The following is a 26,372-nucleotide window of genomic DNA, read 5'->3' as shown; positions in this document are numbered from 1 at the left end:
TCTTCAAGCAGTTTGGTAATGTGCCTGGAGTTAGTGATGCAGTAACGATCATAGACGAGAAGGGGAAGAAAAGAGGACTGAGGTATTTTGTGACCGCAGAGGAGACTGGGTTGCTGTAATGTGAGGTGGGTCCATCAAAGCTTCTTCTACAGAGGAAGTTTATAGGCTGGTCCAAGTTCTACTGATGGGGACGATGTTAGAGTTGCTGGCGCGAAGGTATCTTGCAGCAGTAGCTCCAGGTCGAAGCCTTTGTGAAAGTATTGTTTCGTGAAAACTAGTTTGGTTATCTCTTGGGTTCATGTACTAGAGCTGCTGAAACTGGACATCCTGGGTGACTGGACAATAACATACCTCCCTACTTGCTCCTCTAGGGTTGCCCAAATGGTTTGTGACGCAGATATTGCAAGTGGTGCAGATTTGTTTTGAATGATCACACAGGAAACAGAATAGACAGACTTGGGAGCTGTTTGTACACATGGGCTGCATTTAGAGGACTTATTTTCCTTCTACAATACTTCACTCACACACAGTGTTGCCTGTGGCGCAGCCTATGGGTGTCAGAATGCTGCTTTTTAGCAATTTACAGCACGTTTGCACAGTATGTAATAACTTGTGGTTCCCATTTAACCATGTTGACGCCTCCAACGGTGGCCACATAGTTAATGATGCCACAATAGGTTGTAAAACCCTAGTAGACAAACAAAGCAACATTGTAGAATTGCTATTGTCACTGATTCTTAGAGATGCAGGACTGGATAAAGAACTTTTGTTCTCTGCGGTGGAAAGCCCCTTTAAACTTTGACCCAATGCTCTACATAGCTCACTAGATTACCTGTGTGCCTTCGCAAATCATCTGCATCACCTCTGCTGACTGCTCCACCTTCTCGGTTACCTTCAGTGGTCCTTGTAGGATAGATGTGTATGTACCCTCATTAATTCAAAACAAGAAGTTCTTATTGTTGAGTTTGTAGTCATACAACAGTTCCACCATGCTCTCGCATTCTATTATCTGTTCACGTGCTTAATAAAACCTTCTACCACTGAATTTTCTCCTGGAGGACACAAAGATATAAATAAGGATTGCATAGCATATGTCTGTCAAAGAGATGACAAATATTTATTAAAACAACTATCTAGGTAAAAGAGTTTGTAAAGAAATGGCTCCCTGTTGCAGTTACCCCCCACTTTTTGCCTGATACTGATGCTGACTTGACTGAGAAGTGTGCTGGGACCCTGCTAACCAGGCCCCAGCACCAGTGTTCTTTCACCTAAAATGTACCATTGATCCCACAATTGGCACACCCTGGCATCCAGATAAGTCCCTTGTAACTGGTACTTCTAGTACCAAGGGCCCTGATGCCAAGGAAGGTCGCTAAGGGCTGCAGCATGTCTTATGCCACCCTGGAGACCTCTCACTCAGCACAGACACACTGCTTACCAGCTTGTGTGTGCTAGTGAGAACAAAATGAGTAAGTCGACATGGCACTCCCCTCAGGGTGCCATGCCAGCCTCTCACTGCCTATGCAGTATAGGTAAGACACCCCTCTAGCAGGCCTTACAGCCCTAAGGCAGGGTGCACTATACCATAGGTGAGGGTACCAGTGCATGAGCACTGTGCCCCTACAGTGTCTAAGCAAAACCTTAGACATTGTAAGTGCAGGGTAGCCATAAGAGTATACAGGGAGTGCAGAATTATTAGGCAAGTTGTATTTTTGAGGATTAATTTTATTATTGAACAACAACCATGTTCTCAATGAACCCAAAAAACTCATTAATATCAAAGCTGAATATTTTTGGAAGTAGTTTTTAGTTTGTTTTTAGTTTTAGCTATGTTAGGGGGATATCTGTGTGTGCAGGTGACTATTACTGTGCATAATTATTAGGCAACTTAACAAAAAAAAATATATACCCATTTCAATTATTTATTATTACCAGTGAAACCAATATAACATCTCAACATTCACAAATATACATTTCTGACATTCAAAAACAAAACAAAAACAAATCAGTGACCAATATAGCCACCTTTCTTTGCAAGGACACTCAAAAGCCTGCCATCCATGGATTCTGTCAGTGTTTTGATCTGTTCACCATCAACATTGCGTCCAGCAGCAACCACAGCCTCCCAGACACTGTTCAGAGAGGTGTACTGTTTTCCCTCCTTGTAAATCTCACATTTGATGATGGACCACAGGTTCTCAATGGGGTTCAGATCAGGTGAACAAGGAGGCCATGTCATTAGATTTCCTTCTTTTATACCCTTTCTTGCCAGCCACGCTGTGGAGTACTTGGACACGTGTGATGGAGCATTGTCCTGCATGAAAACCATGTTTTTCTTGAAGGATGCAGACTTCTTCCTGTACCACTGCTTGAAGAAGGTGTCTTCCAGGAACTGGCAGTAGGACTGGGAGTTGAGCTTGACTCCATCCTCAACCCGAAAAGGCCCCACAAGCTCATCTTTGATGATACCAGCCCAAACCAGTACTCCACCTCCACCTTGCTGGCGTCTGAGTCGAACTGGAGCTCTCTGCCCTTTACCAATCCAGCCACGGGCCCATCCATCTGGCCCATCAAGACTCACTCTCATTTCATCAGTCCATAAAACCTTAGAAAAATCAGTCTTGAGATATTTCTTGGCCCAGTCTTGACGTTTCAGCTTGTGTGTCTTGTTCAGTGGTGGTCGTCTTTCAGCCTTTCTTACCTTGGCCATGTCTCTGAGTATTGCACACCTTGTGCTTTTGGGCACTCCAGTGATGTTGCAGCTCTGAAATATGGCCAAACTGGTGGCAAGTGGCATCGTGGCAGCTGCACGCTTGACTTTTCTCAGTTCATGGGCAGTTATTTTGCACCTTGGTTTTTCCACACGCTTCTTGCGACCCTGTTGACTATTTTGAATGAAACGCTTGATTGTTCGATGATCACGCTTCAGAAGCTTTGCAATTTTAACAGTGCTGCATCCCTCTGCAAGATATCTCACTATTTTTGACTTTTCTGAGCCTCTCAAGTCCTTCTTTTGACCCATTTTGCCAAAGGAAAGGAAGTTGCCTAATAATTATGCACACCTGATATAGGGTGTTGATGTCATTAGACCACACCCCTTCTCATTACAGAGATGCACATCACCTAATATGCTTAATTGGTAGTAGGCTTTAGAGCCTATACAGCTTGGAGTAAGACAACATGCATAAAGAGGATGATGTGGTCAAAATACTCATTTGCCTAATAATTCTGCACTCCCTGTATGGTCTGGGAGTCTGTTTTACACGAACTCCACAGCACCATAATGGCTACACTGAAAACTGAGAAGTTTGGTATCAAACTTCTCAGCACAATAAATGCACACTGATGCCAGTGTACATTTTATTGCAAAATACACCCCAGAGGGCACCTTAGAGGTGCCCCCTGAAACTTAACCGACTATCTGTGTAGGCTGACTAGTTCCAGCAGCCTGCCACACTAGAGACATGTTGCTGGCCCCATGGGGAGAGTGCCTTTGTCACTCTGAGGCCAGTAACAAAGCCTGCACTGGGCGGAGATGCTAACACCTCCCCCAGGCAGGAGCTGTAACACCTGGCGGTGAGCCTCAAAGGCTCACCCCTTTGTCACAGCACCGCAGGACACTCCAGCTAGTGGAGTTGCCCGCCCCCTCCGGCCCGGCCCCCACTTTTGGCGGCAAGGCCGGAGAAAATAATGAGAATAACAAGGAGGAGTCACTGGCCAGTCAGGACAGCCCCTAAGGTGTCCTGAGCTGAGGTGACTCTAACTTTTAGAAATCCTCCATCTTGCAGATGGAGGATTCCCCCAATAGGGTTAGGATTGTGACCCCCTCCCCTTGGGAGGAGGCACAAAGAGGGTGTACCCACCCTCAGGGCTAGTAGCCATTGGCTACTAACCCCCCAGACCTAAACACGCCCTTAAATTTAGTATTTAAGGGCTACCCTGAACCCTAGAAAATTAGATTCCTGCAACAACAAGAAGGACTGCCTAGCTGAAAACCCCTGCAGAGGAAGACCAGAAGACAACAACTGCCTTGGCTCCAGAAACTCACCGGCCTGTCTCCTGCCTTCCAAAGAACTCTGCTCCAGCGACGCCTTCCAAAGGGACCAGCGACCTCTGAATCCTCTGAGGACTGCCTTGCTTCGACGACGACAAGAAACTCCCGAGGACAGCGGACCTGCTCCAAAAAGACTGCAACTTTAGCCAAAGAAGCAGCTTTAAAGAACCCTGCAATCTCCCTGCAAGAAGCGTGAGACTTGCAACACTGCACCCGGCGACCCCGACTCGGCTGGTGGAGAACCAACACCTCAGGGAGGACCCCCGGACTACTCTACGACTGTGAGTACCAAAACCTGTCCCCCCTGAGCCCCCACAGCGCCGCCTGCAGAGGGAATCCCGAGGCTTCCCCTGACCGCAACTCTCTGAAACCTAAGTCCCGACGCCTGGAAAAGACCCTGCACCCGCAGCCCCCAGGACCTGAAGGACCGGACTTTCACTGCAGAAGTGACCCCCAGGAGTCCCTCTCCCTTGCCCAAGTGGAGGTTTCCCCGAGGAAGCCCCCCCTTGCCTGCCTGCAGCGCTGAAGAGATCCCTTGATCTCTCATTGACTTCCATTGCGAACCCGACGCCTGTTCTAACACTGCACCCGGCCGCCCCCGCGCCGCTGAGGGTGAAATTTCTGTGTGGGCTTGTGTCCCCCCCGGTGCCCTACAAAACCCCCCTGGTCTGCCCTCCGAAGACGCGGGTACTTACCTGCAAGCAGACCGGAACCGGGGCACCCCCTTCTCTCCATTCTAGCCTATGCGTTTTGGGCACCGCTTTGAACTCTGCACCTGACCGGCCCTGAGCTGCTGGTGTGGTGACTTTGGGGTTGCTCTGAACCCCCAACGGTGGGCTACCTTGGACCAAGAACTGAACCCTGTAAGTGTCTTACTTACCTGGTTAACCTAACAAAAACTTACCTCCCCCAGGAACTGTGAAAATTGCACTAAGTGTCCACTTTTGAAATAGCTATTTGTGAATAACTTGAAAAGTATACATGCAATTGAAATGATTCAAAGTTCCTAATGTACTTACCTGCAATACCTTTCAAACAAGATATTACATGTTAAATTTGAACCTGTGGTTCTTAAAATAAACTAAGAAAAGATATTTTTCTATAACAAAACCTATTGGCTGGATTTGTCTCTGAGTGTGTGTACCTCATTTATTGTCTATGTGTATGTGCAACAAATGCTTAACACTACTCCTTGGATAAGCCTACTGCTCGACCACACTACCACAAAATAGAGCATTAGTATTATCTATTTTTACCACTATCTTACCTCTAAGGGGAACCCTTGGACTCTGTGCATGCTATTCCTTACTTTGAAATAGCACATACAGAGCCAACTTCCTACAGAGTTCATTCACCTTAATTGTATGTATGTTTACAATGTGTGTGGATCCAGTAAAGCATGCTTTGAAATAACTCCTCTTGTCCCTATTTTGTGACAGCCCCAAAAAATGTATGTCCCACAACAAGGAATTCTAGAGCCTCCTCCTGCTTTCAGACTGAGACAGATTTCACTGCCACCCACCAGACGTTTTAGAGCACCTACCCCCTAGGAAACATCCCAACATAAATTTATACCAAGCTCAGTACTTCAATGGCTATCACTCACCACATATTCCTGAAACAACTGCAGCACAACTTCCTAGTAGCTTTTATCGCTTTCCTCTAGAGCAACCCTATTCACTTCCCTCACTGGCAGTCGATGAAGTCCATCAAATATAGAAATAACTTACGTCGACCTCCAATTTTTGAGTGAATTTAAAAAACTGCCTTTTCCTATTTTAGTATGGGTTCTACTAATGCTCTATTTTGTGGTAGTGTGGTCGAGCAGTAGGCTTATCAAAGGAGTAGTGTTAAGCATTTGTTGTACATACACGAGCAATAAATGAGGAACACACACTCAAGGACAATTCCAGGCCAATAGGTTTTTGTATAGAAAAATATATTTTCTTAGTTTATTTTAAGAACCACAGGTTCAAGATTTACATGTAATACTTCAAATGAAAGGTATTGCAGGTAGGTACTTTGAATTAGAAAAATAGCATATACAGTTTTCACATAAATCAGATATAGCTATTTTAAAACTAGACCGTGCAATTTTCACAGTTCCTAGGGGGAGTAAGAGTTTGTTAGTTTTTGCAGGTAAGTAAACCACCTATGGGGTTCAAGTTTGGGTCCAAGGTAGCCCACCGTTGAGGGTTCAGAGCAACCCCAAAGTTACCACACCAGCAGCTCAGGGCCGGTCAGGTGCAGAGGTCAAAGTGGTGCCCAAAACGCATAGGCTTCAATGGAGAAGGGGGTGCCCCGGTTCCAGTCTGCCAGCAGGTAAGTACCCGCGTCTTTGGAGGGCAGACCAGGGGGGTTTTGTAGGGCACCGGGGGGACACAAGTCAGCACAGAAAGTACACCCTCAGCAGCACGGGGGCGGCCGGGTGCAGTGTGCAAACACGCGTCGGGTTTGTAATTGAAATCAATGGGAGACCAAGGGGTCTCTTCAGCGATGCAGGCAGGCAAGGGGGGGGGGGGGGGCTCCTCGGGGTAGCCACCACCTGGGCAAGGTTGAGGGCCTCCTGGGGGTCACTCCTGCACTGGAGTTCGGATCCTTCAGGTCCTGGGGGCTGCGGGTGCAGAGTCTTTACCAGGCGTCGGGATCTGAGAAGCAGGCAGTCGCGGTCAGGGGGAGTCTCGGGATTCCCTCTGCAGGCGTCGCTGTGGGGGCTCGGGGGGGGGGGGGTGGGGGGGCAACTCTGGCTACTCACAGTCTCGCAGTCGCCGGGGAGTCCTCCCTGAAGTGATTGTTCTCCACAAGTCGAGCCGGGGGCGTCGGGTGCAGAGTAGCAAGTCTCACGCTTCCGGCGGGAAACACAAGTTGTTTCAAAGTTGCTGCTTTGTTTCAAAGTTGCAGTCTTTGGTGAACAGGGCCGCTGTCCTCTGGAGTTTCTTGGTCCTTCTAGAGCAGGGCAGTCCTCTGAGGATTCAGAGGTCGCTGGTCCCTGAGGAAAGCGTCGCTGGAGCAGTGTCTTTAGAAGGGGGGAGACAGGCCGGTAGAGCTGGGGCCAAAGCAGTTGGTGCCTCTGTCTTCTCTGCAGGGTTTTTCAGCTTAGCAGTCCTCTTCGTCTTAGGTTGCAGGAATCGGAGTTCCTAGGTTCTGGGGAGCCCTTAAATACTAAATTTAAGGGCGTGTTTAGGTCTGGGGGTTAGTAGCCAATGGCTACTAGCCCTGAGGGTGGGTACACCCTCTTTGTGCCTCCTCCCAAGGGGAGGAGGGTCGCATTCCTATCCCTATTAGGGGAATCCTCCATCTGCAAGATGGAGGATTTCTAAAAGTCAGAGTCACCTCAGTTCAGGGCACCTTAGGGACTGTCCTGACTGGCCAGTGACTCCTCCTTGTTTTTCTCATTATCTCCTCCGGCCTTGCCGCCAAAAGTGGTGCCGTGGCCGGAGGGGGCGGGCAACTCCACTAGCTGGAGTGACCTACGGTGCTGTAACAAAGGGGGTGAGCCTTTGAGGCTCACTGCCAGGTGTTACAGTTCCTGCAGGGGGAGGTGTGAAGCACCCCCACCCAGTACAGGCTTTGTTACTAGCCACAGAGTGACAAAGGCACTCTCCCCATGTGGCCAGCAACAGGTCTCTAGTGTGGCAGGCTGCTAAAACCAGTCAGCCTACACGGATAGTTGGTTAAGGTTTCAGGGGGCACCTCTAAGGTGCCCTCTGGGGTGTATGTTACAATAAAATGTACACTGGCATCAGTGTGCATTTATTGTGCTGAGAAGTTTGATACCAAACTTCACAGTTTTCAGTGTAGCCATTATGGTGCTGTGGAGTTCATGCATGACAGACTCCCAGACCATATACTCTTATGGCTACCCTGCACTTACAATGTCTAAGGTTTTGCTTAGACACTGTAGGGGCACAGTGCTCATGCACTGGTGCCCTCACATATGGTAAAGTGCACCCTGCCTTAGGGCTGTAAGGCCTGCTAGAGGGGTGACTTATCTATACTGCATAGGCAGTGTGAGGTTGGCATGGCACCCTGAGGGGAGTGCCATGTCGACTTACTCGTTTTGTCCTCACTAGCACACACAAGCTGGCAAGCAGTGTGTCTGTGCTGAGTGAGGGGTCCCCAGGGTGGCATAAGATATGCTGCAGCCCTTAGAGACCTTCCCTGGCATCAGGGCCCTTGGTACCAGGGGTACCAGTTACAAGGGACTTACCTGGGTGCTAGGGTTGTGCCAATTGTGGAGACAAAAGTACAGTTTAGGGAAAGAACACTGGTGCTGGGGCCTGGTTAGCAGGCCTCAGCACACTTTCAAATCAAAACTTAGCATCAGCAAAGGCAAAAAGTCAGGGGGTAACCATGCCAAGGAGGCATTTCCTTACACCATGTCTATGCTGACATTAATGCGAAACAAGACATGATTACATGCCACTACCACCATCTGTAACTGCAGCACATCTCTGAACCTCAAACTCTTCCTAGATCAGTCAAGTGACAACCCAAATACCATCAACCGTGATCTGCAAAAGGGCCATCCAGGGACACTATCGATCAGAGGACATAGTGGCATCGCGAGGGCTGTGAGGCACTGTAGAAATTCAGCACTACAATTTGTACTGCATCAGCTTTTGAAACAGAAACTAAGCCATAAGCTCTCTAGATGCCTGGCATCGACTCCCCATCATTATTCGATTCTTGTGATCACATTGACATCCTTCCAATGTGGGCTAGGGCTCTTAACAGGCCCTTCGTGGTGCGTAACGCAATCAATGGTTCGGCGTCAGTTGGAAGAGAGGATCCGGTTGCCCACACAAAAAAGGTCACATGCAGTTCCCCACGCGCACACAGGCCATGGTTATCAGTTCGTCTCCTTGGTCAGCAACCCTAAGTTTAATACTGCTTTCATTCCTAATACAATTAGGATGCAATCTCTAATTGCACTGCATGAGCTTTTTTTTACCAGTTCAAATGGCTTAACATTTATCCTTTGTAAGCTGAGCACCAGTCACCACCGTATATACAGCGGTGCTTTTGCTACACATTCAAAACATAATTAGCATAAAATGTCTACAATCAAAAAACAAAAAGGGCCATAAGTATCTGTATGTGACTTAGCTAGACCTTGCAGGAACAAGCACATGAAAGCTATATATTACACTCCCAGTCATCCTTACTTGTATTATGCATTTTCACTGCACTAAAGCAAATCTTATTTCTTGCAAAACCAACAGAATTTCCCCGTCATGCTATATGCTATCTGCCTTCATTTCCAAAATATTTTCTAGGGCATTTCAATACATTCCTTTCCGTCAAACATTCCACAATTCAAGAACTGGACCACAAGGCCGAAAGGTGTCCTTACACTGGCCACAACCCATGTAGGTGTGGTGGATGCAAAGAACAGTATGGCTTTCGCGGCAGCACTATTCAAAGAGAAGTTCTAACACATGAGCAAAGTGGGTACTTGCCCAGGTCTCCCTCCTTCCAAGGGCCCTCATGGTAAACTTTTTATTTCTGTAGCTCACCTCTGTCTATTTCTAGATCTCAGACTCTCTCCCCTCAGCCTACGTCTATTTCGGAGTCTCTTGATTCTCCCAGTGGCATTTTAAGGATTTTTGGGGGCCATAGAAAGAGATATGTCGACTTGTGTAAACCTCGCTGCTGAAAGTTTGTTCGGAGTTACGCGGCTTCAGTGGACAGAAAATGGAGAGTAAGGTAAGATTACAAACAGGGGGCCTCAAAATATGTCTTGCCCGGAGCCCCAAAAATATTTCAGATTACACCGACTATACAATGGGATGCGGCACAAACATGTGTCAGATAGCGAGGCGCCCCATTTGATACATTCTGAATGATACTGAAGAAAAGAGGTGAACCATTTTAGTACATTTTCTGACCACTCCATCCTGCATTCAAATATTTCCAAGAGGCTAATATGATTGACCGTGTCCAACGCCGAAGATAGGTCCAGGAGGATGAGAGGGCAGGAGTCATTTTGCTCAAGGATTTGGAGCATGTCGTCCATAGTGTTGTGCATACCACAACTTGCTTTGATATTGGATAATCCTCCCTACAAACAAATTTACCATCCTACCTTCTGGTAAGGATGTAAAGTCAACCAGAAGGAAGTCCATGGCAGATGTAATATTTGTATCTTCTCAATTTATTTTTAACTCCTCCTCCATTTTTTGTCTATGAGAAATGGATCTACTTTCACTTGGTGAATTGTCAATACTGAAAATTTCTTAACCATCATCTGCTGCTGCAAGAAAATGGCAATTATAGAGCTACAGAATAAGTCTGAAACACTCTTCAGCTATGGCAATCAACTTCCACTTTCAGCCTCTGCTCCTTGTTATCAGGATTCACCTTCAGCTTTGAGTTTCAGTAATTTCGTCACCTTTAGTTTTCACTGACCAACCAAAAACTGGGGGCCCATTTTTGCAACACATGACCCTTTGGCCTCCTATACTGAAAGTGGACACATTAATGAAAGACCCAACGCATTTATATATCTTGATGCACAACTGAGTCTATGTCAGACTCAAATGTTAAACATCTTCCCAGGCCCTATCACCCTTCAATGAAGCAAATACACCGTCAGCCGAACATTTACCCACTCATTTTCTACCACACAGTTGCTCTGGGACCCTGGTATTTATCTTCCCCAAATGTTTCATGTTCAACAGTAAACTACCAACATCACATCGGTGTGCTCCCTTTCATGAACCCTGTGCTACCTGCCTATTTTTTTTTTTTTTTAAACAAACATTTCTGCATAATTCCCCATGATCCAAAGCTCCACAACTGTATCAACCTGTGCATTTCTACTAAATCCAGGTTCCTCTTGCTCCACTGACATTTTCCTTTTAAAAACACCTCTGGGTTCCTCTCTACATGAATTTTACTCAGTATGAACCACGTAAGACATAGTTCGCTTACTATTCTCATATGCTACTTGGACACATTTACCATTGCACAACACCAAACACTTCATACATATAACTTGGGAGATCCCTTTTCTAGCAACTTTTATTTAACTGCCCAACTGCATGTATTGCAATCCCCCCTCACTCCACCGTACACAAGGTTTTAAATCCCTACCGGCTAGTCAAACAAGGGTGGACCTCCCTGAACCTGGTGGTCCTCTGCCCATCAAAATCTGGAACCTCTGGTGGAAAGACCCCCTCTATGTCCAACGTTATCCACTCTTGAGACTCCAACTAATCTTAGACTAGAGGGTGAGGTACTCAATCTACAAGGAATTTAGGACTCACCTGGTCAACTCTGCATTAGACTAAGGTACTTGGCTTTCCATCTCCCTGCAAATGAGCATCCTCAATCACAGACCTATTGATACCTTATTTCTCTTCTGTTGTTCCACTCTTACGCCAAGGATCAGATTCAACAGTCGTAATTAGGGAGGCATGTAGGACGCTGGAGGGGGAAGGAGGTATCACAACTAGAACACCCTGTCCTTAAAACTCGAGAAGCCTCAGACAGACTGGATTTCTCACAACTTTCTTCATGACATTACAACCACTCTTGCCAATTGCTCTGACGTGGCTCTTCAAAATTGCGTGTCCCCTTACAGTCACCTAAAATCATCTTATTAAGTAAGCCGAGACACTCACCCATCAGCAGGCCCATGTTGAAGTGGTAGCGCTCTAACTGCAGCTGAGCTTTGTACCTGTTGATGACTGCTTCAACCTTGAGGATAAATAGAGGAAGGCACATGTTTATGAATTGTAATAGCAAACAACTGAATCAAAAGAGACAAACACGGTTTTAGTTCAAATCAAACATGCATTTGCACCAGTCGCTCACAGGATTCACACTTACAGGGATGGGGTAATCAAAAATTAAAGGACTGGAAAGAGTAGATTCAGCATTGCACATCATTTGGCAAACAACAGAAATGTTATGATGCTAGCAATGGGACTGCTTGACAAAGGTCCTCTGCATGGCTTTGCTAAGCGGTGGCGCTCTGACCACGTAAAGGTTCTCAGACTCCCCTATGTTATTTCCAAGTGAACTCAACAATCGGGCAAGCCCACCTCACTGGGGATGCTCCATGCCTTTTTGTCTCTTTCCAGCTGATACTTTCCCTCACCAAGGACCCCACCAGCGCCAAGACCAACCTGCAAGATGGAATGAAAGACGTCGCAGACTGGATGAAACTCAGCCGTCTGAAACTGAACTCAGACAAAACGGAAGTCCTCATCCTCGGAAACACCCCGACTGCCTGGGACAACTCCTGGTGGCCCACAGCCCTTGGCACCGCACCAACCCCCTCAGACCACGCATGCAACCTCGGCTTCATCCTGGACCCACTTCTCACCATGACCAAACAAGTCAACGCCGTATCATCCTCCTGCTTCCTCACCCTCCGCATGCTCCGAAAGATCTTCTGTTGGATCCCCACCGACACCAGAAAGACCGTGACCCAAGCCCTCGTCACGAGCCGCCTGGACTACGGCAACACCCTATACGCAGGAACCACCGCTAAACTCCAGAAACGTCTGCAACGAATTCAAAACGCCTCCGCCCGCCTCATCCTCGACATACCACGCAACAGCCACATCTCCGCCCACCTGAGACACCTGCACTGGCTTCCCGTCAATAAAAGGATCACCTTCCAACTCCTCACCCACTCACACAAAGCCCTCCACAACAAGGGACCCGAATACCTCAACAGCCGCCTCAGTTTCTACACACCCACCCGCCAACCTCGCTCTCGCAGCCGTCCCTCGCATCCGCCGCACCACAGCGGGTGGGAGGTCCTTCTCCAACCTGACGGAGAAGACATGGAATTCCCTCCCCACCAACCTCAAGACCACCCAGGACCACTCCGCATTCCGGAGGCAACTCAAGACCTGGCTCTTCGAGCAGCAGTAACCCCTAGCGCCTTGAGACCCGCACGGGTGAGTAGCGCGCTTTATAAATGTTTATGAATGGATTTGATTCCCGCTGTGTCATTTAAGTAGGGCGAAACCCAGCATCACCCACCATCTCTACCTATGCTACCCAATGACTGACGGTGCTGGCAGAAAGACTTTAGTCCATGGACTTAGCCCTTTTTATCTGTAGCCCAGAGGAGAGACTGCTCCCGACACTTTCAAGTTAATTATCTGCTCATTACCTCTAACAGGGGTCCCTTTGACTTCCTTATGTTCTCATCATTTGTTAGGAATCTCTGGTTTACAAACAAGTGCGGGAGCCACTATACAAGATCTGTGCATCAGGCAAAATGGTGGTTTCCTTGTGCTGAGCTGATACGTTCTTGGCTGGATTAGAAGTGGCCTGAACAGAACACCCATTTGAGAAGAAGGGACCACAAATACAACTGGAGAGGTGTTCTACCCACTGGTTACCAGTGTACCTTTTTTTTTTTTTTTTTTTTTTACATTTCAGCAGGTCAAATCAGCGAAGAACTCAACAAGTGGAAGAAGTCTAGTATTTACCGGAACATGCAGTAAAGCACAAACATCCTTGGTCCAGTGGTTCCCAACTTTTCGACTTCTGTGGACCCCCCACCCCCCACTTTATCATTACTAGACCATCTATCTCCACAAACCTCAGCATATGCGATTATTACTGGGGATGATACATTTTGAACACGTCAGTGTATGATTTTTATTGGATTATCACATGGCCTACTGACTATCGGGCCCTATGTGTCCTCTCCCACAGCTAACCAGGTGAGTCTTCACCCCAGCGTTTGATAAGTATCAAGAAGAAAAAAGAAAAAAAAAAAAAAAAAAAAAAAAACAGGAAGTGCCAGGGCCCAAGGTATTTCATGGGAGGCTATTGCAGCCTGCACTGCCAATGTCCCTGTAGGAGATGCCCAAATGACGTCACCAGCAGCACTCTTATAATAACCATCACACTCAAACAAATGTGACTATTTTGACCATTCTAGGTCACCCAAAGTTGGCCAGAACGAAGTATTGTTATAATTTAAACTACTTTTGAAATGTTCTGCTTAAAGACTGATAGATGGGGCCACCTTGTGGTGGACTGCAAGAAGTGCTGGTTTAGTAAACTAGGTGCCACTGCTGAGCACCAGAACAAATTAAGCGCTGCTTCATCCATTACTCTTCTGTCCAAACATACACAAATCAGTCAGACAGCTACACCACATCTGCCCAGAACTCACACGTGCAGTCACACACACTGGGAACGTGCAATGTTCCCCGGTGTGGCCTGTAAAATAGTCTATTTTGCACTTTACTCACAGCCTCTTCAATTTCTTCCGGGGTCACTGTGACTCCAACACCGCACTCCTTCTCGAAGTCTGCAGTACTGATTGGATCGAGAGGGTGACTTTTCACGTAATCCAGAGCCGCTGGAAGAAAATAAATATAGAACAGTGTCCTTAAAATGCCTTTGCAGTCAACACTCTAGTGACTTCATTTGTACAGCAAATGGCACTTCAAAAGGCATAACATGACTAATACAGCTCAAATGCTGCATTATTAATAAGCAAGAACATTAAAAGATATTGATTTTTAGTGTCCGGACAACCTCAACAATTCACACGAGAGGTGTCATAATTGAATCACTTACCAGAACATCTAAATTGATACAAATCCTCAGAAGGACTAAAAATTTAAAAAAAACATAGATGCTGGGGTTTATAAAATAAATTGATTAGGCTCTCATACCTGCCTGCCGGCCTCACAATAGCTTAAACGCAGGTCGACAAATTCCTGATGGGATGGGCGAGTGTCCTGCTCTGTGCATGCATCGATTAGCAGAAAGTTAAGCATGGCAAGGGCACATCTGTTACCCTACCGAATCCTGGTAGAGGGGAACGAGAACTTGCTGCCGCAAAGAAGCAGCAACAAGTCCCTCAAAGTCTATGCTGCAAATAAGAGTCTTGGGAAACAAGATTGAGATCTCCAGTGGTTCTCAAAGTGGCACCATCAGGCTCAATACCATAAAGTGCAGGAAGGAGAAGTTGAGCTATCAGGCCTTCTGCACTGATGGTCTAGAACTCCATCCCAGCCCAGATCTGGCAGAATCAACCTTTTCTCCACTTCTGAAAAGGAACTAAAGACACAATTCTTGCCAAGTCATTAAGTTTATACTCAAGAGGACCCTGCCCCCACACACTTCTTCTGTAGGCAACCCTTCATCTCATCTAAAGTAGCCCCCACCCATTTACCCATTGTGTTCACCCAGTCTTCAGGATTGTAGGTCTTCCTCCGCCCCACCTTTACCACTCTCATCCCCTCTGTGCAGCAGCTCCTGGCCAAAGCCTTATTTTTCCAAAGCCCATTGCTAATATATGCTTCACCTGCTTCGCAGCTAGCTTGGTAGTGTATAAAAGGCACATAGACATGCAGGCTGCCTGAGAATCTATTTCTGCACATAGCCCCTTTATTAACGCCAAACCTTGATTATTTGGGCTGCTCAAATGTCTGTACCCACAGGTCTTTGTAGGAGTGCACTAGAGATCTCACTAAAAGTTCTAAAGACTGAAATCCACTGGGAAGATCAATTAAGTGGCTAAGACAAAATGCTAAGGGCTTTAGAACCCAGCGGTAAAGTAAACTCAGTTATAAAGGATGGATGTCTTCTGGTTTGTGACCTTACTGTAATCAGTCACTGAAGTCCTAACTAGACTACTCCGAGAATCTGCAGCAATATTTTCAACACTCAGGGGATGCCCTTCGGCCACCAGCACATTGTATGCTGAACTTGCACGCCAAATACACTGAACTGAAAATACAAAATTGCAAGTTCCAAAGGGGGAAGTGTTCAATTATAAATTGGAACTAGCTCAAGATGTCACTCACAAAAAGGGACAATCTAGAACATCTGGCAGCTTCTTCTGCATGTTAAAAGAGCTGCACAACAACCATTTCTAGAGACTGTGGGGCGGCTTCCTAGGAACTATCTAAACTAGGCCCAGGATAGTACCTTTTGAAAGGAGTACTCCCAAACTCCCAAACAAATAGCTCCTACCTTGAACTCTTTAATCTTTCAAATGTCTAAACAAGAGATTCCTTTAACCTGCAAACACTGACCTGGGTGGCCAGTTAACTGGAATCTATTAAAGTAAGTTTCTTCAGTTTGGGACCTCAAGAGAACATGGACATTTTTATCTAAGGAAACACCCCCTTGAAAGGCTACGGATTTGAACCTGGGGACATATCCGCTAAACTGTACACCCTTTTCCATCTTTGCAAAGGGTTTGTGTGCAGAGTTTAGCACATGCTTTAAATGCCATTTCTCTGTGGACACAACATGTTCATTTGCGCAGCATGAAAGTGCTGATCGCTCTTAGGACAGCCCAAGGGAGCAATGCATGGTTTCAAGCAGAATGCCTGTAAAACAAATTGCTTCCGAAGAGTGGATCATATTGCAAAATGAAGCATTTTCTGCAAAGCTGAAGTATCCACCATGATCTTGTTAAAGTGTCAAACTGCATCGATTGATTTGTTGTTAATTTATTTTATTTATTTTTTAAAGAAGAGCTTCCTTTGAAACACAAATGAAGTTGTAATTCACAACTAACACATGACTGATGTTACTCTGAAAGGGCAGTCTAACTCAGACATCCGTCTGCATAAAGCCAGGTATAACATAACTCCACTGTTAGGCACACGTGGAGTTGCTGTGCAGAGGCCAGGGCTTGCTTAAAGCCTACATTTAAAGCACATACCTATTGGCTCCCAAGTACTGCAAAGGCTTGGACCACTGAGAAGACTTCTATTGCAGCGGTGATGTGACACTGAGAAGTTGCCTGGGATTGGGCATACAGAAGCATGTGTGCAGACTACTACACTGCAAGTGTAACAGTCGAGAAGCTGGGTACCAGAGCATCTCTTCTTGGGCCTATAGCGAAGCCTCCGATCAGCCATGGTTACGTCAGCCTTGCGGGATTCAATACCATTGGAGTCTGACTGTACTCGATTGACAATGGCTTCCTTTTTCTGCTTCAGAACCAAGCTCAGAGCACCAAAACTCATGCACAAATGTTCGCATCTACCTGGGGCCGGACAGAAGGCACCGGTGGCTGAACCACAACATTATGGGTTTGAAATGCCCTTTAAAATGAATCAATCAGCACTTTGGACAGAACAGAGAGATACCTGGGTAGTTACTCAGAGTACAAATGCTTGGGATACCAGGACCTTCACTGTGGCCTATGGACAAGACTGGTCCATTCTACCCCTTTATTATTCGGGGGCATACCCCCAGAGACGCTAGTATAGAAAGGATCTAGCCTTCGCCTTTTATGTATTAAGTTTTATACTTTGACTGTGGTAACGATAATTCAGTCATTTCATTTTACCTAGGTAAGTGTGGCTCACAAATTTTTATTTGTTTGGTAATGTACCAAATGTCATCATAAGGTAACTACTTCACCGCATAGCCCAGCTTAGAGCTGCAGACTCCTCAAGCGCCCCCCCCGAAAGGTAACTCAAGGGACTTTCCTAATGCTAGAGCTGGCTTGGAAGGGAGCACAGTAGTGTCACCTCTGGAAATATCCCCCTGGCCCTTGCTGCTGTAGAACTTACAGCTCAGCAAGGAAGGAAAACCAACATGATTTACACATCAGGGCAAGAACTACTGTTTTGCTGTGAAAATCACCGAGAATAAGGGGGTTATGTAGCGGGAGGGAGACCCAAGCTCATTCTTTAGAACTGATTTTGTGAAATGTCTTTTTTCCAAATGATTAATCACAAGTGCTGCCCAAGTTCCCTTTCTGAATTCATGAGAGGGACAGAGCTTGAGAGAGTGGGTGTGTGCGAGTACGGGTAGGAGATGTGGGGTTTACAGAGTAGGACCATGACTGCCAAGCTCAGCGATTTGCATGTCCTATTAGACAATGTCATTGGGCTTGAGTCAGATAGTGATGGGCTCAGAGGGGACAGGAGTCCTGCTGTAGAAGGAGTGTTGAGGATTGGGTTTAACAGGGCAGTTGGGTAACCTGGTGACTATGTGTGACTAGCGCTAAAATGCATGGGTGTGGTCAGAGAGCAATGTACTTTGGTGAGAACGGAGGAGCTTCAACGTTCTGGGTGGGTCATCGTGATGGGCTCACGAAAGAGTCAACACTATCTTCAAACATATCGGTTGGCGAGAGGACCTGAGCTACAGTGGGTAGGTCAGAGTGATGGGCTTGGAGAAAATACAGCTCTGGACATATGGATGGGACACAGACTAGAGTTTCAGACACCTGGATGGATCAGTGCGTCTTGAGCTCAGGGGAGTGCGTCACAGTGAGGGACTCAGTTAGGAGATGACTTGAGCCTTGGAGGAGTAGATGTGTCATGGAGTGATGGGGTGAAGGAGAAGGAGGGCTAGAGATTCAAACAGGTGGCTGGATCAGAACAAAGAGCTCTGAGACATAACAGGACCTTAAGGGATGTAGGTGGATAAGATTTATGGAACAGGAACAAGCCAGTTTAGGTCTCCATACCGTTGAGCTGCTGGTCAGTGCTGATCTTCTTGCTGGTGATGTAACGCACAAGGAATCCCAGGCGCTTTGGGTCCTTGAGATGAGAGGCCACATTGTACAGGAGGGTACCGGTCACCTTATCCACCGTTGGACCCAAAACTGCTTGAGCCTGAAAACAGAATTATTGTAACATGAGAGGCATTTCAGAAGGGACACACTCGCATTAGGACCAGTATCAGGCCAAAAATACTGATCATATAATTCAATAATAATTACTATTGTGCACAACAGAAAGTGAATGGCCACTTGTTAATTTAATACCACGTCTCATGGCTTACTTTTTCATCCAGAAGAATTATCATCCATGTCGGGGTTGGAGCCTTTGATCTTCAAGGTAGACAACTCTACAGCAGACGCAAACTAACTGTGCTACCTACAAGATTTGACCCTGAAACACACTAATTGTTTCAAGCCAACACCTCTGGAGCCCTTCACGGAAGACTCTTCAAATTAAGCGCACTGCAAACAATTTCAATATACCTGTGCTCGTCGGAAGTTGTCAAATTTGGTTTTCCATGAAAGCAAAGCAATTATAGCATTCTGAAACTTCTCTCAGAGAATCCTCAATGAGTAAATGAATGAATATGTAGGTACTATGCGCCTGCAAATACTGCACCACCACAGTACATTTGTGTGTGCGACCATACGTTCAGCCATATTGGCAGATTTCATGAAGATAGCCTTGGTGACTCCGAGTAACAGATACACTTCATTAAGTAGTCAGAGCAGATGAAGCACCCCTGGGGAGGTCACGGTCTCTTCACCATCTCTTTTGCTGCAGAATCAGTTGAACTGATCATCTCACCTGGAATTCGGTGTAACGTTTCATCAGTCTAATCCGCAAATTAGAATTTCTGTTAATTAGCAGAGCTTGAGGCACTGAAAATGCCAAGACTAACATTTAACATTAGCATCACTGTTCTGTAGGTTCTTGAGGTCTCTCGGGACTCGGAAGGGCATGAATTGTGACAATTAAGGTAGTTTGCGCCTGCATACAGTGACTGGCCAGGAAGTTCCATTGGTACTGGACTCTCGGGGTGGTAGGGTCAAGCAAGGAAGGCTCGATGCAGGAAGTAGTGTGGGGGCAGATCATTTAACAGTTTACGCATAAAAACTTCAACTTGAATGCCTAGGGCGTTCTTCACTTTATAAAAACGAAACAACTTTGTTTACAGGTAAGTAAGAATTCTGCACACTAAACCGAGATAAACATCGAAAGCCAGAAGCGCCTAGCACCTGCCGTCCAGGAGCCAACATGAAACCGCTTTGTAGCCCCTAAGAAGTACATTAAGCCAAAAGGTCCATGTTATCCTATCAGGGAGATTAGGCTGCACTCTTAAGTACACAAGCCTCGTAATACTTTAAAGTTGTTTTCAGAGTTAAAGCCAATGCCAAAAATAAGGGCCCTGGTGTTTTAACTGCAGCGATCTGGTTGCTTTACCAGAGGTGCACAGCAGCTGCACATGCGCACTGACAACTAAACACAGTTGTTCAGAGATGCACAAACAACCACAATCCAAAACAATGAAATATCCTTCCTTACTGGTAAGGGAAACATTTCCTTTAGGGGTCGTCCCGGTGGTGTCCGAGTGGGGGAGAGGGGGCAAGTGACCAGTTGCTGGTGCCTGCCTGAGACGACTGAAAGAGCCACACCAGTCCAAAGTCGAGTAGAAAGTGTGCTGCTATTGGAGGACAGTGGCCGGCTATGGTGCATTTCACCACAGCTGTCCCTAGTGAAGGGGAGGGCTGTACCTGAGGACATGTCGGCTGCTGTAGAGATTTTCCAGGGAGAAAAGTATCCATTCCAGGCAGTCCAGTGGCCCGTTGGTGACTGGTCAGGAAGTGGGGTCTCATTTGGAGATTTCACCCACGATTCAGCTGGAACTGCAAGCTAGAATGAAAGTCAGGATTTCTCCTTACCTCCACAACTGGCTGAAGATAGGTAGAGGCAACTTAGGTTCAAGAGGAAATTCAGGGATTGAGCAGGCCGTCTCTCCTTACTGGTTGTAGGCAACTGAGACTCTTCTGACGTCAGCAGGTTTCTTTTCATGTGAAGCTGGTAGAGGTGGTCTTAGGCCTCTGGGACAGTCGCAGTTTATTGGGCTGCCCCAAATATGCCCTTCAAATAATTTGGGCTTTGGCAGTCATCATTGGAGGTGGCCATTTCCTCCATCTGATAGTGCAGGCAAGTAAGTCATTCCTTCTTCTACAAAGGACTTCCATGAAGTCCCAGTCCATGCGGAGATTGTCAACACCGCATTTGTCTCTCCTGGCAGCTGCACAGAATCTTCTTGGTTGCTCAGGTTCTAACACTGAATGCTTTGCTGGTCTTCTCCAGATGGCCAGGAATGCTCAATGAGGTCAGTGGTAAGGACCTTTTGAATTTCAATGGACCCCTGTGATCCTGCAGGGCAAGATCCCAGTGAGATCACTATTGTGCATTTATGCAGCAGTGTTGACCGGACAGACCGGTTTAGGCTGGGTCATGTGGAAGGTGAAACTGCTCCAAACACACAAAGTAATCTCCAGTAGAAACGTAGTCCCTGACCAGGAAAGAGGAAAGTGTTTATGGTGACAGGGGAACTGTGGCTATGAAGGAACTGGTAAGCTACCTTCTTCCACCCTTAAAAACAACTCACTTCGGGGTGGGCACTGGGGGATTGCATACACACAGGCTCCTAAATTTGAGAACAACAAAGGCAGCCTGTCGCAAAGGCAATCACCATCCTGAAAAAAACGCTAACGTGAAGTCCAAGGGAATTCACAATTTACCTACACATGGACACGCACACACAACCTACCAAATATACATGGCAGCATCCTTCCTCCATCTCCCAGACATAATGAAGCTAAGAGACCATCTCAGTGGAGGGCTACACAAACCAAAGTATATGTAGGGAGTCAGTAGGTCTCCCCCACCACAATATGGATGCAGGTAAAACAGCCCGTATCCCCCTTGTAGATAATGTTGGCATTACAGTCAGTGGCTCAGTTCACTTGACTGCCCTGTGCGTTTTCCCCCAGTGAGCTCAGAGGCTGAGGGGTTGGCTTTAATAAGCCATGCAGAAAATAATTCTTCCAGCAATTCTTGAAATATCCCAGGTTGCAATCAAATTTGTAGCTGTGGCCCTGTCTTGAGGCCTTTAGACACTGCATCAGATCTTAGGATCCCAAGGTACACATGGTCCCCCTACAGGCTCCCTGGTACCATGGGGACCAACTGGGGCCCTAAGTGTAAGGGATAAGGGGAAGGTGAACAAGTGCTTGTTCTATGCTGCCAGAAGGCCTCTTGCACATATTCAATTGCCACAGGACAACATACCTTTGCAGGTGCTAAAGAGAGCTCAGAGAAAATGGATTCCCACAGGTTTCCAGGTTTGAAGGTACCACGTTCCAGTCTATCTTTTCAGAACCCATATTTCAAGAATTATAGTCATAGTTCTTTTCAACTGAACTGACTGGACTAACTTAACAGATTACATTTGGTTTGGAAAACAAAGTGCGCCACCGGAACAGGTGTCAGCCGGTTATACATCTCATTGGGTCACTAAAAATCTCTTTTGGTGGAATGACTCTCAGAAACACCCTTCGCTGCTTCTTCTCAAGAAATGAATCTAAAATCTGGAGTGCCCAAGTCTCCAAACCCATTTATTTAGTAAACTGAACCTCACCTCTTCATGCCACAGCCTTCCGCTGAGACCAGCTCCTTCATTCTAATATAGATTAATCAGTGCCCTAAACCAGACAGAAGAATTTGCTTTTGAGTAGTGGTCACGAGTAATCCTTTCTACTCGGACATCCGACTGCCTCCATAATGCAGGCATCTGTTCTCACTTTATCTTCATAACCTTACACTTTGAACTGTACTTAAGGGTCCAAGTTTTCCATTTTGCCTACTGTCTCACAAATACAGAGGAATGACAATATAGTTCCCCATCAGTCTATTCCAAAAAACTGAAAATTACAGAAATGTGATCTTTAAAGCATATATCTGATCGATTATTAACGGCAGACTAACAACTGTACACACTAACAGAAGATAATTAAAAAAGCGAATACATAATAAATCTTAAACAAATACAAATGTGGGGAGGTGCAAGTCATAAAATGCTAATTTTTCTAACGAGAGTATTGTTTTATTATCCATATGAACTTACAGATATAGACTGTGTACTCTGATCAGTTAAATAAATATGAATTATGCTAGGGGCAAATATCATTTTTTCCACCAACCATCTAAATAAAGATAGGTAAATACAAAACACAACGAGGAGAGAATAAAGTAAAACAAGACCAATAATATATAAAATAAACAGAAAAACGAGAACTGTAAGTGTAATTAAACCGTATACATCTATTTTTGCTAAGATTATGTTGCTTCAAAAAAAATTGTTGCAGCCATCAGGGTAATTCAACATTAGAAATCAGAAGATCCCACATAAAGAACTCAGCGTATTTTCACAGTGTTTCTTCTCTGCCCCCCCCCCGCCTAAAATCGCATCATTTTTATGATTTGGGGGTGGAAGAGGGTAATCCATTCAGAATCCTATTGAAACAGTGCATAACAGCTGGCAAAGTTCATGGGTCTTAAACTGCTCCACCCATTACATTACGTCAGCTGCTATTCAAACGATAGCTCAATTTGGGTATTTACTGAATGTTGAGTATCGGGATTAAAGCAAAGACCTCCATCTAAAAATAATTTACTTACTACTAATAATGCATGACAGGACCATGCGGGATAAGTGACATCAACTGCCGCCAACTCCGTTTTCAGCGACTATGCAAACCCAGATTGTATATCATAAGGTTACTGACACCATCTTTAACCTTTTAATGGCAAGGGGCACTGAAACTAAGGCATGGGGGCACCAGCAAAGCCAAGCAGGACGCCTTGGGAGTCTGATCTCCCACAAACGAGCAAGGGGTACTTAGGGAAAACAAGAAATTAAAGGAAAAGCACGAAAACCACACCTGCATGAATAAATTGAGATTGTTTGGCACTCCCCCAGCCCCTACCAGCAGGCCCTGGAGCACCTGCTGTCATCAGGTCTAACAGGCACATCCTCCAAGTTAATGCAAACAAAATGTGTTCCCATGTGAACGGGGCCAAGTGCTCATTAAACCGCAAGCACCATGTCTCACGGTGGCATTCAAGGGCTTTTAAAAGAGGGATTGTAGTCAGCTGATTACTGGGCACCTAAATGTCACATTTTGGAAAGGCCAAGCTGTAACCGGACCTGCTTCACCCACGTGCAAGAGTTACCACTATAGACTGGCCTCCCTAACCTCAATGGGGAGCTCGCAGAAAAGAAACTGATAGCTGGATGGACACGTTTTTAATAGCGCCTTTTTAAATTAGATTTAAAAAAAAAACAACACACTAGCTTAATTTACTAAGTGCAATTTTAAAATTCTGGGGGAAAAAAATAAAAGCAGGTTGCATCTACCGGCATAAGAAAACAGACTCCAATTGAATGAAAGTAGGACTATGGTGGTAGCAGTGCTTTTAGGCCTGGCCTAGCATAACTTTTCACCACGTGTTTCCACAAATTATATATGTAAACACAATACAAACAGGGGGCTTGCAGTCAGCTCTTTTCATTTAATGGTCTCTTCAAATGCTATTCGCATTTTGCTTTTGCTCACCACAGTTTACACTATGGGACAATACATCAGCCAACTACAGCCGCTGTACTGTAAATGACAGGATTTTACCTCTTCATGGCTACCTAAAAAGTGGTCCACTTCTATGCCAGCGCTTGGTAACCAATTTCTGCAATTTTGTTATTTTGGCAATTAGCTTTTGTTTATTTGGAACTTACTTTTTGGAAACACATGCACACCAACTTCATACAGGAACATTTTTTTTTTTATTTTATAACTTTTCCACTTCACTTGGAAGATCTATTGCAAATGTTTGCTAAAAACACTGCAGGTTTGCCCAGGTCAGACCTACTGGCTTTGCCAATGCTTGCTAAAGCTAGAAAACCAAAAAAACACGCCAAGCAAACATTAAATGGCACCTCCTGTCCAGATCTGGCACCAAAAATAATGACAGCAGGAAAGGACCACCAGTCCCATGTGCTCCGAACGTGCCCACATGCCACATACAATAGGCTTCCACTTGGTCTACAGCCCATTCTCCATCTCAGGAAACAGCATTACATTTTTTTCAACACCCTTTATTTATTGGAGGTTTTCGATGGTGCGGATTATATCCGGACAATATCGGAGCACTTTAAAACTGGCCAAAAAGCACTTACACAAACAACAAATCAAGCAGATGTACATAAGCAAATTTGACAGTACACTTTATGATTATAAACCGTATGCATGAGAGTTTCGGCTTCATGATAAAGCCAAAACAAGAAGAGGGAATTTCCACACTGCCCAGGAGTAGGTAAAATGTGTAGTTTATGCGGAAAAAATGAATTGCGTTGTGAGGAAGGCCAATGGATTTCAAGAGGATTAATGTTTATGGGGTTTGAAAAATTAAAGAATAGGGCAAATACTTAATTCAATTTTCCCCTTTTAAAATAGCTTAAAACATAAGTTTACTTTTCCACTTTTAGGTTTCAAATGTTTTTACATTAAAAAAAAAAATGTTTTACTAGCAAATACAATAGCTTAGCACTCAGCTTACAAAGGCAGGACTGCTGGCCTTGCAGGTGCAGGCTTGTGATCAGCCTTGCTCCTCAGTTAGAACCAACTTTTAGGGGAGTCCAGCCAGATGTTGGAAGGTCAGCGAGTAAGACAGATTACACTCCAAGTAGATGATTAAGGAGGGAAATAAACGTTTACGTATCTTGTTCGGAGATCTTGTCCCCGAGACCAAGAAATTAAGGTTGCGAACAGTGTGTTGTTGCCATTGGCAGCTAGTGATGTTAACTTGCAATAAGAGGTGGCTGCCAAGTAGGAAACCCTAGGGGGATGGCTTTACTCACAATATGTGATTTGTTTCCCAATGGGTTTGAGATCAGTATCCAGTTGTCAGCAAGTGTTACACTGTCAGGAGACGCGAGAATGACTACCTGAGCTTTAAAATAAATTGAAAAACCATGACCAGATTATTTTGAAGGATTTCTTTAAACTGGTAGCGTTTTCCTCAGAGCAAATTTTTAGATAGTTCCGATATCCTTAGCACATTGATGACTAGTCAGAACTAAGCATCACATTCTTTTGTTGAAGAATTCAACATACATCATACAAGTTGAAGAGCGTAGAGGGCCACGTGGTGTCTTCTACTCAATGTAGAGACTGAAGGACCAGAAGAGACATTTCACATTCTGATATCTAGGATCAGCTTTCTAAGTTGGGCCGTATTCATGCCAACACAGTGACATTTATTCTGATTCTCTCTGGGAGTATACAGAGGTGTCTCTTGGTCGACAGTGTTGAAAGCATGCAGCGGGTAAAGGAGAACTAGGGTGTGAGGCTTTCCTATGGGTAGTTTATTGAAGTATGTAATCAATAAATAATGAGGTTGCAGTACGAGTGATGTAACCCTGCTTTGAATAATTTCAGCAAGTACAAATAAATAAGGAGCAAGAATTTCGCTAGTAACAGGAGTCAATCACCCCAGTAGTTCTAAAACAATCAGAGCTACTGGTTTACTCCCAAAAAATATATAAATAAAGTATGTCCAACAGATTTCAAAGTCATGCCTAAATAAAAAATTATTTTGTTTTTAAACATTAGCACCTTCCACTTTTAGCCTTCTCCTTCTATCCATTCTTTTTTTTAATCCTTGATATGTCTCAAATATTATTCATTTTCCCCATATTATGTGGCAATCTAATTCAGGTCCATCTTCATTCGGCACCTGTGTTTCACTGACATTTGTTA

The 26,372-nt window shown here is 45.4% G+C and overlaps 1 protein-coding gene across 1 annotated transcript in view; it reads right to left on the bottom strand.

The window, feature by feature from the left end:
* QARS1 (glutaminyl-tRNA synthetase 1) overlaps window positions 1–26,372 on the bottom strand; it is a 343,605-nt gene that overhangs the window by 282,444 nt on the left and 34,789 nt on the right. Inside the window, exons 2-4 of the mRNA XM_069206197.1 lie at window positions 18,486–18,633; window positions 14,287–14,396; window positions 11,683–11,758 (exon numbers count right to left, since the gene is read on the bottom strand). Of these exons, the coding sequence (XP_069062298.1) occupies window positions 11,683–11,758; window positions 14,287–14,396; window positions 18,486–18,633 (334 nt within the window). The remainder of the gene's footprint in view (window positions 1–11,682; window positions 11,759–14,286; window positions 14,397–18,485; window positions 18,634–26,372) is intronic.

The sequence above is a fragment of the Pleurodeles waltl genome, chromosome 9 (assembly GCF_031143425.1).
Source record: "Pleurodeles waltl isolate 20211129_DDA chromosome 9, aPleWal1.hap1.20221129, whole genome shotgun sequence".
NCBI lineage: Eukaryota > Metazoa > Chordata > Amphibia > Caudata > Salamandridae > Pleurodeles > Pleurodeles waltl.
This window is presented reverse-complemented; position numbering and strand designations above follow the sequence as displayed.